Below are 13,948 nucleotides of genomic sequence, written 5' to 3'. Positions count from 1 at the left end.
GATACAGCATGACAAAAGCTCAGACTCGGTGTCTTTGAGCTAAATATACACTATCTTCTCAGGCCCATAAGCTCTTGTCATTTCACACCGTTTAGCAGTGCCCCCGCCGCCGAGCTCTGTGTTGAGGCTACGACAGCTCACATTCCGTCTGATCATAGTTGTGTGTGACATTTCAAAGAGGATTATGAGAATGAAATGTGATAAAAAGTATTTTCACGTGACCCCTGAGCACTTGACCTGTGATGGGCTACGGCGCAGCGTAGCACCGCGGCTCTCAGACCTCTGGGACTCGCATGTTGTTGTGCCGCTCGAGCTTCACCCCCCCGCCCCCCCCCCCAAAAAAAAAAAAAACGGACGGATCCGAGGTAACCGACGAAAAATCTGACGAGCTGCGCTTTCTTTTCCGGAGATCAAAGCTGTTACTGATACCAGACTGTGAGATCGGTTGTTTTGGAGTAGATGTCGGTAAAAGTGGGCACGATTCTATAGAGATTCAAAAACTTGAAGTCAGGACTGAATGTGTCCTAATGCTCCTTTTTTTTTTTTTTTTTAAACAGCAAAAGCTCATCAGCAGTAAAACCAGATGTAAATTTAATATCAAGCGTAGGCGTCCGCTAAATATCATCACACACACACACACACACACACACACACACACACACACACACACACACACACACACACACACACACTCCTCTCCTGCATTAATATATTATTGTGTATTTGTGGCCAACACAAACTGCTTTATGTGCTTCAACATGTTGACAAAGCAGCCACGGCTCATTGCTGCTTGATGGATGGCTGTGTGTGCCTTGCTAATTATTAGTACACATAAAAGGATGCTGTTATTTCCAGACCTGGCCCCAGCCGGAGGGGTCGGCGGGTAAACACGGAGCCATCAGTCTGCGACTATATCACTCAATCTTGATGTATGAGCAAAGAGGTACAAATTAAACGTGCAGCGGCTTTCTAAGGAGGCGGTTGGGGGAGGGGTGGCGCAGCACTCAACAGGACGCCATTTGGGCCTAATTCCTGTATGGGGGTTCAGACAATAAGCCACTATAGCACATGGCGTAATTACTTTGTAAACACACATCTGGAATTAGGCTCCCAGAGGAAGCAGATACACTTAAAAAAAAAAAAAAAAAAAAAGTGGCCAACTATTTTAGATGTGTCATATTTAGTGTGTGTGTATGTAGAACAAGTGGAGGGTTCAAGTGTGTGTGTGTGTGTGTGTGTGTGTGTGTGTGTGTGTGTGTGTGTGTGTGTGTGTGTGTGTGTGTGTGTGTGTGTGTGTGTGTGTGTGCGTGTGTGTGTGCGTGCGTGTGCAGATAACGGTGAACACACGGCAACTCTTGACCTCACGTCAGCTGATCAAAGTTCAGCATTGCCAGTGAAACAGGGACAATGGGCATCCAGGTCGGAGGAGAGTACACGTGTACAGTGTAGCCCTTAAATCTCGCCGTTTCCCCTCCCCGTCCTCCCTCTTAACACTTACACAGGCTTCCCACTCCAGTTACAACCATCTTGCTCCTATTTGGTGACATTACAGGCCTCCACTTTCCATACCAATCCGATCTGTGTCATTTTGACAAACACTTGGGAGCGAGCCGCGCCATGCAGGAGGCTCCACCAAAAAAAAAAAAACAGACCCTGCATCTGGATTTTATAGCAGCTCAATTTTCTCTGCCTGCGCGTAGCGCAGATTGGATGTGATGAGCTGCCCCCGGCCAACATGGAGGCTGCATGAATGTCAACTCTGGACTGATATTGATATCGATCCGCGGGTCAGAGACGGTTGCCGAGCATCAGCCGCGAGGCGAGGAGATCGCCGTGCACACGCCGGGGACAGTACGGGAGGGGATTAGTCCTGGACTGCTCTCATTATCTGGAAAATGTACTCAGGGTTGTCGTTCCAAGAGCTTTACGAAGATCTCGTCTTTGTTCTTTTACGCACTGAACGACAAAGTTTTACTCTGCAGCCATTTGTTACTCCGCATATTTTTAACCCAAAGTTTGTTGTGCAGCTTGAACTTTCTAAAAGTATTTTAAAACTCAAGTACAAATATTTATAACTTTATTGATAGTTTACTTGTACAAGATGTACATTCATATTTTGTGAATCAAAAAAGGGGGAAAAAACAAACTGTACGATGATTCATGTTTAGGCATGCTTGCATATGAAATGGTAATCATTTTAATGGATACAACAAATTCCATGGAGTATCGTTGAATTCAACCGTCCCTGAAATGTCTGTAAACTCGGACACGCTACATTTTTTTTTCTATTTTTTTTCTTTTTTAGGCAAACAATGCACTACAGCCACACCTCCTAATTCAAATTCAACACTTAAAAAAAACCATACAAAAATAAATGCAAAGCCATGTAAAAATGTACACTTGTAGTTCAACTATTTCATCTTTCATAAACTTTCAGACAAAATAATAAATAAAACACCCATATGTTTAATTTAAAATGGAGACATAGATAAACATTTCTAAATGGAGGTCTGGTAACATGTTAGTTGTTTGCAGACTGTTTAGAGGAACGTAGACCTGAACCAGATCTACACTTTTACTGTAGCGGAGCTCTGACAGCAGTGTTCATAAGGTGGTCGAAATAATCTTTGAATTTAGTCCGAAAGTTTTGTCCGGAACAGTTTGTAAAATTATTCAGCATTATTTGGAAATCAATGATGAAATGCCACATATAACATGCAAAAGTAATCTAATCATATTGTAAACAACTGCCTGCTTTGGGGTTACAGTGCTGATTTGTTGATATTATATTTTGAAAATTTCCCAATATCCAAAAGTAAAGGAATTTTTTTTTCAAGCGTACTAGTGAAGAGTTTTTGTTTTTCTTCATTCAACTTAATTTCTGCAGCATCCAAAAATGTGCCCATGTCTTCCTCAACAAGTGACGGCTGATGTATACAAAACCATTTGAATACATAGGAGGTCTATGTGGGATATGGCACCTGGTTTTTGAGTGACTTTTCTTGGACTAAAAACAAAAAATATACACTGCCGTAGAAAACCCGGTAAAGAAATTCAACACTCCAACAGTGCATGAGAAACAAAAACAACAAAAAAAAGGAAAACGTCATTGGGTCTCTTTATCGTTGAGGATTAACTTGCTAGCTGTTTTTACTTTTTTTGCTATTTACAGTATTGCACTTAAACTGCACACCATTGCATTTCAGTTTGACTGATGCTTTCTTCATATTTTCAGAAATTACAAAAGAGGAAAAAGAAAGAAAGAAAAAAAAGAAGTCACATTTATACCCTTTATCCAAGATGATGTCCTTTTCGCTGATCACATGACGATATCAAATCCCCCTCCACCAGTTAATTAGTAAAGTAGTATCTGCTTGTAGTGCCATTTGTAAACACCCACATACAAGACCTGAAGTGCAAAGGCTATCTTCACTTCTTTACCCAAGATACAACACAAAATAAAAAGGAAATAAAGACAGAGAGAGAGAGAGAGTGAGCACACCGTGAGGAGAGATGCAAACGGCCGACGCATGCCCAGCAACACCCAACCTCTTCTCCCCCCTCCGCAGCAACCGAAAAGAAAAACGGGAGCTGCTGCTTTTGTTATAGCACAAGTCCAGAAGAAGAAGGATATCAGACGGTAATGGAGACCTTTGACTTTGAAAGGGGTGGCGGGGGGTGGGGGGGGGGTGAATGGCAGTGCTAAAAACAGCGTTTATGTCAGGTGTGGATGGAGACCAGTCCCACAAACGGTCCTCCATTAGAGCTCATGCACTCGGCAGCAGCAGGGAACACAGTGGTTGGAGACGAATATGGCCCTCTTTTTTTTAATTTATTTTTTTGTCTTGTTTTTTTTTTTTTTTTTTTTTTTTTTAATGTTTTCTCTTTTTTTTTTTTTTTAATCGTGAGAGGTGGGACGGGGCGGGGGAGGGAGCTGTAAAGATGAGGGCCGGTCCAATGCCTTGGTGAGGTGAGGGGGTGTGTTGGGGTCTGCCCCCCCCCCCACCCACCCATCACCTCCCCCTCCCCTCCCCTACCCCCCACAAAAAAAGAAAAAGCTCAACCCTCTGCATTGTCAACATGGCGGCAGCCAGCGCCAGCGAGGCTCTGCTTTAGGCCCTGCTGCTGCCCCTGCCAGTTTGCTTTGTTCTAACGTCTTCAGGTCTGACGGGCCCCCGGCTTGGCCCTCAGACAGACATCCACATGTGTTTGTACGGTCCTTGGGATGTGATCTGTGCCTGGAGTGGACTGAGCCACTGGCCCCGCAGAAGTCCTGCCTGTTGGGCGAAAAGTAAAAGGTGATTTCATTGGTATTTAATTACCGTTCTCTACAAGTGGTTTGTTTTGGCAGCTGGTTTTGTGACAATTTTCTCGCTCCCTCCTTTTTTTTTTTTTTTTTTTTTTCCTTCCTCCTCCTCCTCCTCCTCCTCCTCCTCTTCCTCCACTGTTCTCCCCCTGTGTCTCTCTCACACACACTCCCTCTCCCCCCTCTCTCTGTATGTGTTGCTCTCTTTCATTCTCACTCAGTGTTTTTGTTTATTTTAGTTTTAGCTGTGAGTGTCACGGCCCTTTCACAGGCTCAGTCTTGTGTGAGAGGCGATTATGGGCATCAGGCGAGCGGAGGGGCAGCCCGGTGGGGTCAGAGTCCCAGAGCTTCGGTGTGTTTTCTTGCCTTGAGTCGCAGGTCGGCGATGCTCGAGTTCTTGCTGTTGCTTTTGGCAGCTGCCGCCACCGCCGCCGCTGCGGAGGCCGAGTCGGCGAGAGATGCGATTGGTAGTCCGAAGGGAGGGGGCGGGAACATCAGGTAGGGAGCATGAGCGGCCAGGTGAGGGTGCAGGTGGGGGTGGGAGTGGGTGACCCCGTCCAACTGGAGCTGTGCTTGGACCTGCGGGGCAGCGAAATGTAAAATTAGTCAGCATGAGCGCCTTGGGGCATCTCTCTGTGTGTGTGTGTGTGTGTGTGTGTGTGTGTGTGTGTGTGTGTGTGTGTGTGTGTGTGTGTGTGTGTGTGTGTGTGTGTGTGTGTGTGTGTGTGTGTGTGAGAGGAGAGTTGGAGGATTTAGGTTTCACAGTCTGACACTATTAAATTCCCCCTCAAATGTTACCCCCTCAAAGCTGTTGCTTACAGTGTGTTTTCTAAGAAAACAGTTAAAGGCTGCACTCTGCGCTTTCGCCCTTTTTTCATGTCAGCTATTCTAAAAGTTAATGAATCATACATTGCTCTCAGACACCGCATCCAATTTAATCGTCCAGAATCAAAGTCTTTCTAGGACCCAGAACAGATTTGTTTAATTCAGACTGAGGCCTCCGTTATACCCTTGGAAATATGCAGTCTTGTTATCCTGATTATGTATTCAATTGCATAAATAAACAATTTTGCACTAAAAAGATATTCACATATTTGGAGTTATAAATATTTATCCAGACATATTCCTGAGTCAAGGGGAAAAAAAGAAACCATAAGGAGCATAGGATATCAGTTTTCACATTCTTGGCAATTATTTTATAAGAAGTAGGTGAAAATTAAGCATCCGCTCACTTCAGAGGGAGAGAGCTGAGCCTGTTGCCATTTCTCATGTGTTTCAAACACTAAAGGAAGAAGTGGGAAAACTCAAGTATTTCATGCTTTCTTCTCCAACCAAAATAGAACGATAGAAAGTCGAAGTTTCAACTCGACTAAATATTATTATTTTTTTCTTTCACTTTGCTCCCTTTCATGCTGGCATCAAAACTATCAGAAACGACTTGCGTAGAAGTTGTTAAATGAAAGGGAAAATTAATTTGAGGAGCAAATTTATCGTCGCTATAAGCGCAGAAATGGCATCCGAACGACAAACTATTCCACATATCTCATTTAAAGAAGAAGCAGGTAACGAACTGCAGCGTTTCCAAATGCAGAAGTGAACATGATGAGACTTTGTGCGGACTAATCCTGGTCGGTTACGACTCGAATGGAGCTGCGGCCGAAGGTCAAAAGTGTTTGTGTGTTACATTTGTGTGCGCGTTGTTTATATCTTCGTTTGCCACACACAGTCATTTTTGGATCTTTAAGTGATAGTTTTCGTGCCTTTTCATCACGCCTTTTATTTTCTGTCAGACAGTGAAGAAGGACAAGAAGTCCTTGCAGGTACGAGTCATGACCTCACCCAGCCAGCCACTTGTTTTATATGCATCGTGTTGCATTGTAATATCCGAGTCTGTGCATGCCTGCCTGCCCGTTTCAAACTTCATGCAGCGTGCCTCTCTCAGTATGCAGGCCTCAAGCCTCCACCCCTGCCAGTGCAGCTCAACGCTAATATCCATCAGAGCCCACTCCATTCCCCGCTTTCATCATCTCTTTTATGTGCTCACGCCTGCCGCACTGTTGGCTTAATTAGGCCGCTGCTTTTCACGAGGGTCAAGCAGACAACACAGCGGCCAGGACGCAAAAAGGCAGATAGCAGCAGATCAAATGTCTGTCCGCCGCTTCTCTCCCCGGTACCGTCCGGCCCTCTCCTCACTGCCGGGAGGTGAAAGGTGCACTGAGGTCTGAGCTGGCCCCCGCCTCCTCCTCTCCCCTCCAACAAACACACACACACTCAGTATCTCTAATCACTCACATCGAGAATAGCTGCACATCAGCTGCCTATAGATGCTTGTGAACGTGCAAATATAGAAGGCCTACTTTGACTCCGATTCCACTTCGCATGCGTGCAGAGACACATAAACGCTCCCTGCCTTACAAGGTTGCCGAGTAATCATCTTTTTAAAAAAAAATTTTTTAAGCAACTTGATTTTTAACTTTTCTACTTTTAATTAACTTTGCCGCTCTGCGATTGGCTGTTTCTATATTTATTTTTCAAAGCCCTTTCGGCTAGCGCTAAAATAGGAAAATGTGGCCTACCTGTTGGAAGGGCATCCGGAGGGCACCCATATTGACATAGGGTGCTACTCTGCATGCGTCGAGGTGGCTGCCGCTGCCCAGAATAACACCTGGAGAGAAGGGAAAGATGTCTGTCAGACAGCCAGACAGTTGTTGTTATGTGAGATGAGGAGGTCAAAGTTGTTTTTTCCACATGCACTCAAACAAATGGTCAAATTGTGAAACTAAAATAACTGCAAAATACCAAAACAGAATTGAAATTGAAATTGAAGTCGAGACATTTACCTTTGTGCATCTGGTTTTCTTGTTTTCGACATTTTGCTCTTCTGTTCTGAAACCACACCTGAAATTAAAGAAGCAAATAATCTATGAGACATTCTCATCATTCATTTTAACAAATTAATTATAAGGTAGCCCCTTTTATTGTCATATTACAATTAAAAGAATAATATAATGATAATAATTGGACAGGCCAGTTATTTCTAACTCATCATAGAACATAAACAGGGTACACATGAGCATATAAAATCTTATTCTGCTGTCTGAACATAAATTACAAAATAAAACGTTTCAATAAAAAATTTAAATAAAACATTATGGGATAGAAATAAGGCCAGAAAATGTTGAGAAATATATGCAGTTTGAAAAAATACATCACAGAAAATTCTATGGGAAATCAAACATAATAAACGTATTTAAAATGTTAATTATTATGGGACATAACAGGAAAATTAAGGGTTTAGATGATAAAATATAACAATTTTATGACCAACTCAGCATTAAGTGGTTGACCACAATCACACAACAGACGGTTAAGGATATTACAAGAATTCCTTGATGGTATTTTGTTATGATATTTAAAAAATAAATGAAATAAAACTACGTTAACCACCTTCCAGTTTGCTGACAGCCTTTGAAGCTGCAGGCAGATTGTTAATCACCATCAACTTCATCTGCCTCGTTGAATACCATTATCTCCCCTCCCCTTCGACCCCCGCAATGATTATCATTTACAGATGCGAAATTAGCGCCTGGTCGCCGACCACAAAGGGCTCAGCAGACTGATGGTGATGATGATGATGATGATGACGACGACGACGACGGCGATGACGACGACGACTCCCGGTGCCACGGAGCCCGGTTTTTAAAAGCTGCCTGCGGAGCGACGACGGGGTCGACGGGGACTGATGTCGATAAACTGCCTATTAGTGACTGAGACGAGCAGAAAAAGTGAGCAGAAAATTAAAAAAAAAAAAACAATCGCTATAGCCCCCCCACCCAAAAAAATTATCCTACAAGTATATTTTTAATAATAATATTAATACGTTAATTCATGTTTCAGCAATGTTATATAAAACAGGCAAAATATAGTGAGATAAAGTACAATTTACTATTATTATTATTATTATTAGCAGCTATTATTATTACTATTGTTTCTGTTGTTATTATTTTTATTATTATCACCTGAAGCCATTGGCTCCTCTGTAAATTGTCCTTATTATATAGGCAGTGAGTCGTCAGCTCTGCAGCGCTAAATGATAGTAAAAAAAAAAAAAAAAAGGTGTTTATGAGGATCCCAGGTGATTTTGCATAGACGCACAGTAATCCCTCAGATAAATCAAGGCTAATATTAGACGGGCTCGTGATCAATTCCAATTACGCGCCAGTATGTTAAGCAAAGTGAACTACACTGGTTCAGACAGTTATTTCTTCATTAAGGGCCACTCAATGATGCGCTTCACAAATACCCTAATCTCATTTCCTTTTTGATTTTTTATTAGAGACAGTGAATAATGACATTTAATTTAGCAGCGCGCCAGAAAGCCAAAGATATTAGTCGTAACCGAATTACTGCCTGCTCCTCACCAAGCTCTCATAACTTTCAATTAGATTCATTGACAGCTGCTCGGAGCAGCGCGGGCAGGTTCACAGCCTGCAAAAAAAAAAAAAAAAACCAGCCCTGCTGCACTTCACTCTCCGAATGTGGAGAAAACATGCCTTTAAAAAAACAAAAAACGGGGGCCTTTAAAAGGCTTTTCACATGCTTCAAGAAGAGGCCATCAGCGCGTCGTTTGGTCAGAGTAAACACCCACACGCACGCGCAGTCAGCCTGCTACGTCTTCATCAACCGTATTTACACCGTAAATGATTTTAATGAACACACTTTATTAGTGATAATTGCTGCGTTGCCCCGTTTTCATACTAGCGCGACCACGTTGAGCTCCACACGGTAGTCGGTGGTCCTATAAAAGCTCCATGATGGGCTTTATTCATCCGATTAGATGGAGCTGAACAGCAGCAGAGTTGGCCCGGAATTGAATTATTTCTAATCTGTTTTTATGGGGACACTACATCAAGCCAGTGGCAGATATTACAAAGAAAATGAGGAGGGATACGAGTTGACACAAGAGCGCGTCCCCTCAAGCAGCCATTCAGGCTCTTCATTCATTTTAATCATTGCTTGAGAATGTTTATTTTTTTATTTTTTTTGTAACCTCCCTTTAAAGCTGCTCGGCTCGTATTTGTGCTCTACAGGCCTGTAAATTCAGCTCGCTGTTGCTTCCCGGGTGATTTACAGCAGTTTACACTTGTCTGACACGAATGACTGATACCGATGCACCGCCTGTTCCACTTTTACACTTTCAAAAAACAAATCGTTATTTTAACGACCCGCTATTTACATCACAGAGGACACATGCTGACCCCTCCAATCTGAACCGTTTCTGATGGTTAAATATTCAGTCTGAATATGAATTAATGTGAAAGTACTACAAATCATAAAATCCATACAATCGTGCTGTCAGTTTTTGAAGATTTTTTTTCCTCCAATTTTACAACAAAACTGTTTAAAGATATTACAACATAAAGATCACAATTCACAGATAGATAGAAGGGACTTTATTAATTCCCCCCCTCCAAAAAAAATATATATTATAGGAATATTTATATACGTTTATCTCAAGTTTGTGTGGTCAACCTATAGACTAATTTATAGGCTACATGTTGCAGTACACACACAATGACCTCTTTACAGAGGAAAAAAAAAACTGCTTCACACTTTTATGACTATGATTTAAACATGACATGACATTTGTAGTCATTTTTTTTTTTATCAGCTCGATGAGACTGGATTAGTGCAAATAAAACAGGATTTTTAAATAAAAAGAAAAATCAAAAAGTAGCTGCATTGTTTTGTAATATGTTCCTACACGTCTCTGATGTTAATTGTTTTGTAAGCAAATCTTTTCAAGAGAAATCCATCACGTCTGTTTTTCCTTTTTTTTTTATAAGGTGGATTATTTATCTTAATTTTTTTTTTTTTTTTAATTTCCTCTTAATTGTGGCAGTGTTCGTTTGGAGCATAAATCAAGGACCGATTAGGTTATTAACACAACTCCCACAAAGCGCCGGAGTGCCACTGAACAAGAGCTATATTAATCTGTGCAGTCTTACGAGGATCCTGATGTCCCGACAAACACCAAAACTACTGTCACCAACAAACACACACGCGCGCGCGCGCACACACACACACACACACACACACACACACACACACACACACACACACACACACACAAAACGCAGGAACAACGCAGCGCTCCCTGCAGAAATACAATCAGAAAAACATGTCGTCTGTCGCCCACATAGCAGCAGCACTCTGACCGGGTTCTGCACGCCAAAGCCCGGAGGAGATCCTCACCTGCACTCTGGCCTCGGACAGCCCGAGCCGCTGGCTCAGCTCCTCTCTCATGAAGGCGTCCGGGTAGTGCGTCTCGTCGAAGAGCCGCTCCAGCTCGTTGAGCTGCTCCAGGGTGAAGTTCGTGCGACTCCTCCGCTGCTTCAGTTTGCCCTGCGCGTCCTCGTCCTCGGACTTCACGTCCTCCTTTTTCTCCTTACACTCGTATATCCCTGTTTAACCGGCCCACGGTGGGAGAGAAGAGAAGGGGGGGGGGGATGCGTTTTAAATCGGAGAACATAAACACACAATCTCACCGTCCTTTTTACTCTCTCTCAGTCACACATCACACACGCACATTACTCGCCGACCCCCCCCATTTAAGCATATACACTGGGCCCTGACAGGGCCTTAGGCCTGCCAATTTGACAGCAACACGCACACACACACACACACACACACACACACACACACGCACACATTACCCAGCCTTCTTCTTCAACAGAGAGGCCTGTGGCTGCCATAATTCAGCACAGTGTCAGTGCCGTCATAAAAGTAAATCACTCAATGTATGCCATGTAAGCTTATAAGGCTATAAGCGATTTAAAGAGCATGGAATTAAGCTGCGGCTAAACGGAGAAGATTTAGACCTAATTACTGGCCTCAGTGTAGACCGAGGTTATTTCAGGCTATGAATTAAAAATGGTCAGCCTTTTTTCTTTTTTTTTCATTAAAAACTGAAAATGTCTGTAATCCTCAGTATTACCCTGCAAAGCTGTCAAGTGTGTAGGCTGCTCTATTTTTACGGGGCTATACTGAAGCATTATCTGTGTGTTATTATTAGTAACACGGTTGACAACTGCAGCAATTACCGGCCTGTTTAGCCGCGTTTTACTGTTTGTAGTTTACTGACGTGAATCTGTTGTTTCTTTTCTCAACTGAAAGCCATTTGATTTTATAGAAATGCTTCTCAAATGAATCCCCTGCAGACAAAACAAGTCGTCATGTCTGTCGGCTGGATTTGCTGGAAACGATAAGGCGAGGTAATACAACATAATGATGGCTACTTTAGTCACAGGATAAATATAGAAACGGGTCCAAATGATGCACTAAAATGTGGACACATGTGCACACTGCACGCTGTGTGACGGCGGGGGGGGGGGGGGGGGGGGGGGGGGGGGGGGGGGGGGGGGGGGGGGGGGGGGGGGGGGGGGGGGGGGGGGGGGGGGGGGGGGGGGGGGGGGGGGGGGGGGGGGGGGGGGGGGGGGGGGGGAAGAGAAGACCTGTCCCTGTTGTTTCACACCACTTTACACACAATGAATAAATGACTTTTCAAAAGTCAAGTCCAGACTTTTCAATTTTCGCACAATTCAACATCTAAAAGTAGATTTAGTGCGACTTGCTGCTGCGCAACCTGAAGAAGAAATTATACAGGCTACAGATTTAAAAGGAGCCACTACATCACGATAACATTCAACTTTTAAATTAATGCTGCGAATAGACACAAAAATAGAAAATAGAAAAGTAGAGGACAGAATAATGACGCACACCAAATGTACTATTCTCTCGATTGAGTTGCCAAATGTTTATTAATGTTGGCACAACATGTTAAATTGCCATTACAATGAGGCTAAAATTCAGCATAAAACAGCAAAGAGATAATAAAACCTAATTACAATGTAAAAAATTACAACAAACGTCACGGATTTTTTTTTTTCCTTCTCATTTTAGCCAAAGACTGAACGTCTGAAAACAATCGTTAAATAGTTAAAAGGACGGTCAGGCGAAGGGCCCGCCTCCTGCTCTGCAAAATAATCACTGTGATAACACAATAATGCGTTAAGTTTGGGAACTACATTAACTAAACGCGTTTAAACCGCTACGTGGAAATTAAGCTCTATTTTTTTTTTTTTTTTACGCATGGAATTATGGGCATTTGTAATAATGACAGAAAGAAAAAAAAAATGTCTCGCTCGATGCAAGTGAACTGAACTTGAGAACATTTTCTCCGACACAACACCGAGCAGTTCTCCCAAATCAAAATGAAAACCTTACCCTCTGTCGCCCTCGAAACGTTAAAGTCCTTCAGTTTGTCCTTTTCCAGCTCGACGTGGTCCTTGAACAGATGCACCGGGCAGTGGTTGCCCTCCGTTATGTCCTGCAGGTTTGTCTCCGGGCTGCCCAGCTCCCTCGCCCTCGTCAAGCCGCTCTCCAAAACTTCCCTGTACGTGATACTCTCTTTGGTGCTCTCCTTGCTCTTCTGATCGAAAGATTTCGACACGAATGCCGTAAGTTCTTCCATGGTCGCCTCGGTCGCTCAGTAGTGGTCCTGCTCAGGGAAATCCACCGTGAATTCTCAGTGAAACACACCTCGCCGTCTCTCTCTCACACACACACGCACGGCTTCACGGATACGCTCTTTTTTTTTTTGGAGGCTGGCAGCAGCGATAGATAGGAGGGGTGGAGAGGAGGTGAGATCACTCCTGCTGTTGTGACTGTGTATTTGAGAGCACACTATTTATACACGGCCACCTCAGCCCAGCCCCCCCACCCCCTCTTCCCTCCGATCTCTGTGTCTTGAGCAATTACAGGCCGCCTCGACTTTGCAGAATTCAACTTTCAGCAGCTTTTTTTTTTTTTCTCTCTCTTTTTTCTTTTTTTTTTTCCCCTCCCTTCCACAAATCAATGATGGAACTGATGGAGGCGGTTAATTGAATTACGGGGTCATTAAAATGCCTACGGTGGCTCTCTCCTGCGCGGAGCCTCGATATGGCTGTTGTGTCTGATTAATTCGGCGAAAATCTAATTATCGTGATTAGGAGATACAAATGCTGCCTTTGTTGAATATCCCCTTGATTTTTTTTTTTTTTTTTTTTTTAATTTAAAAAAAAATTTTTTAGTTGTTGTTGTTGTTTGTTAAGGTGACAAATGTGTTTGAAAGCTTATCTGTGCAGCACTGCGCACATAAGCCACCCACAGCCTGTGGTGTATCAGCTGATTTGGACTTCTATAAAGTGGGATTTGTGCACAATTCCGAGAGAAAAACGCATGAATGGAGAAAATCAACGAAGTTGTTTGTCAATTGAAAATATATAGACTTGCTGCCACACAACCGCTCAGACTAACCCTGTAAAATATCACAATATATGTTAATTAGGTTGTTATTATAAACAAAAATTATTAGGCCCTAAACTAAAATACATTTTTACGCGTTTCATTCTAATTTCCTGTCGTTTTGAAGTTATTTTTTTTTAACTCCCTTCTGCGGGCAACTAGTGTACATAAACCTAAACGCTCGCTGGAAATCATCACGGAAAGTCGTCAACACTGAGCAACAGATACGGAATTATGGGATAATGTTGTAATTAATATTTGGCTGCTATAAATTCGGGTCCCTTTTGAGTATTCACT

At 43.0% G+C, this 13,948-nt stretch overlaps 1 protein-coding gene across 2 annotated transcripts; it reads right to left on the bottom strand.

Annotated features, from left to right (window-relative positions):
• Positions 1 to 4,042: 4,042 nt before the first annotated feature.
• shox (shox homeobox) lies at positions 4,043 to 13,013 on the bottom strand. 2 transcript variants are annotated; one of them, XM_069706923.1, is made up of 6 exons: positions 12,593 to 13,013; positions 10,562 to 10,770; positions 7,147 to 7,204; positions 6,883 to 6,992; positions 4,673 to 4,885; positions 4,043 to 4,277 (listed from the first exon to the last, which is right to left on the bottom strand). In XM_069706923.1, exons 1-6 carry the CDS (start codon positions 12,837 to 12,839, stop codon positions 4,188 to 4,190), a joined length of 927 nt encoding a protein of 308 aa, XP_069563024.1. In that variant the 5' UTR covers positions 12,840 to 13,013; the 3' UTR covers positions 4,043 to 4,187. The 2 variants fall into 2 exon arrangements, with proteins under 2 accessions (XP_069563024.1, XP_069563025.1); XM_069706924.1 differs by having other exon boundaries at positions 6,883 to 6,971.
• Positions 13,014 to 13,948: the final 935 nt, after the last annotated feature.

Source organism: Brachyistius frenatus, unplaced genomic scaffold, assembly GCF_029030835.1.
Source record: "Brachyistius frenatus isolate BFR_SWC_R1_liver_20210118 unplaced genomic scaffold, ASM2903083v1 Contig_66, whole genome shotgun sequence".
Classification (NCBI taxonomy): Eukaryota; Metazoa; Chordata; class Actinopteri; family Embiotocidae; genus Brachyistius; species Brachyistius frenatus.
This window is presented reverse-complemented; position numbering and strand designations above follow the sequence as displayed.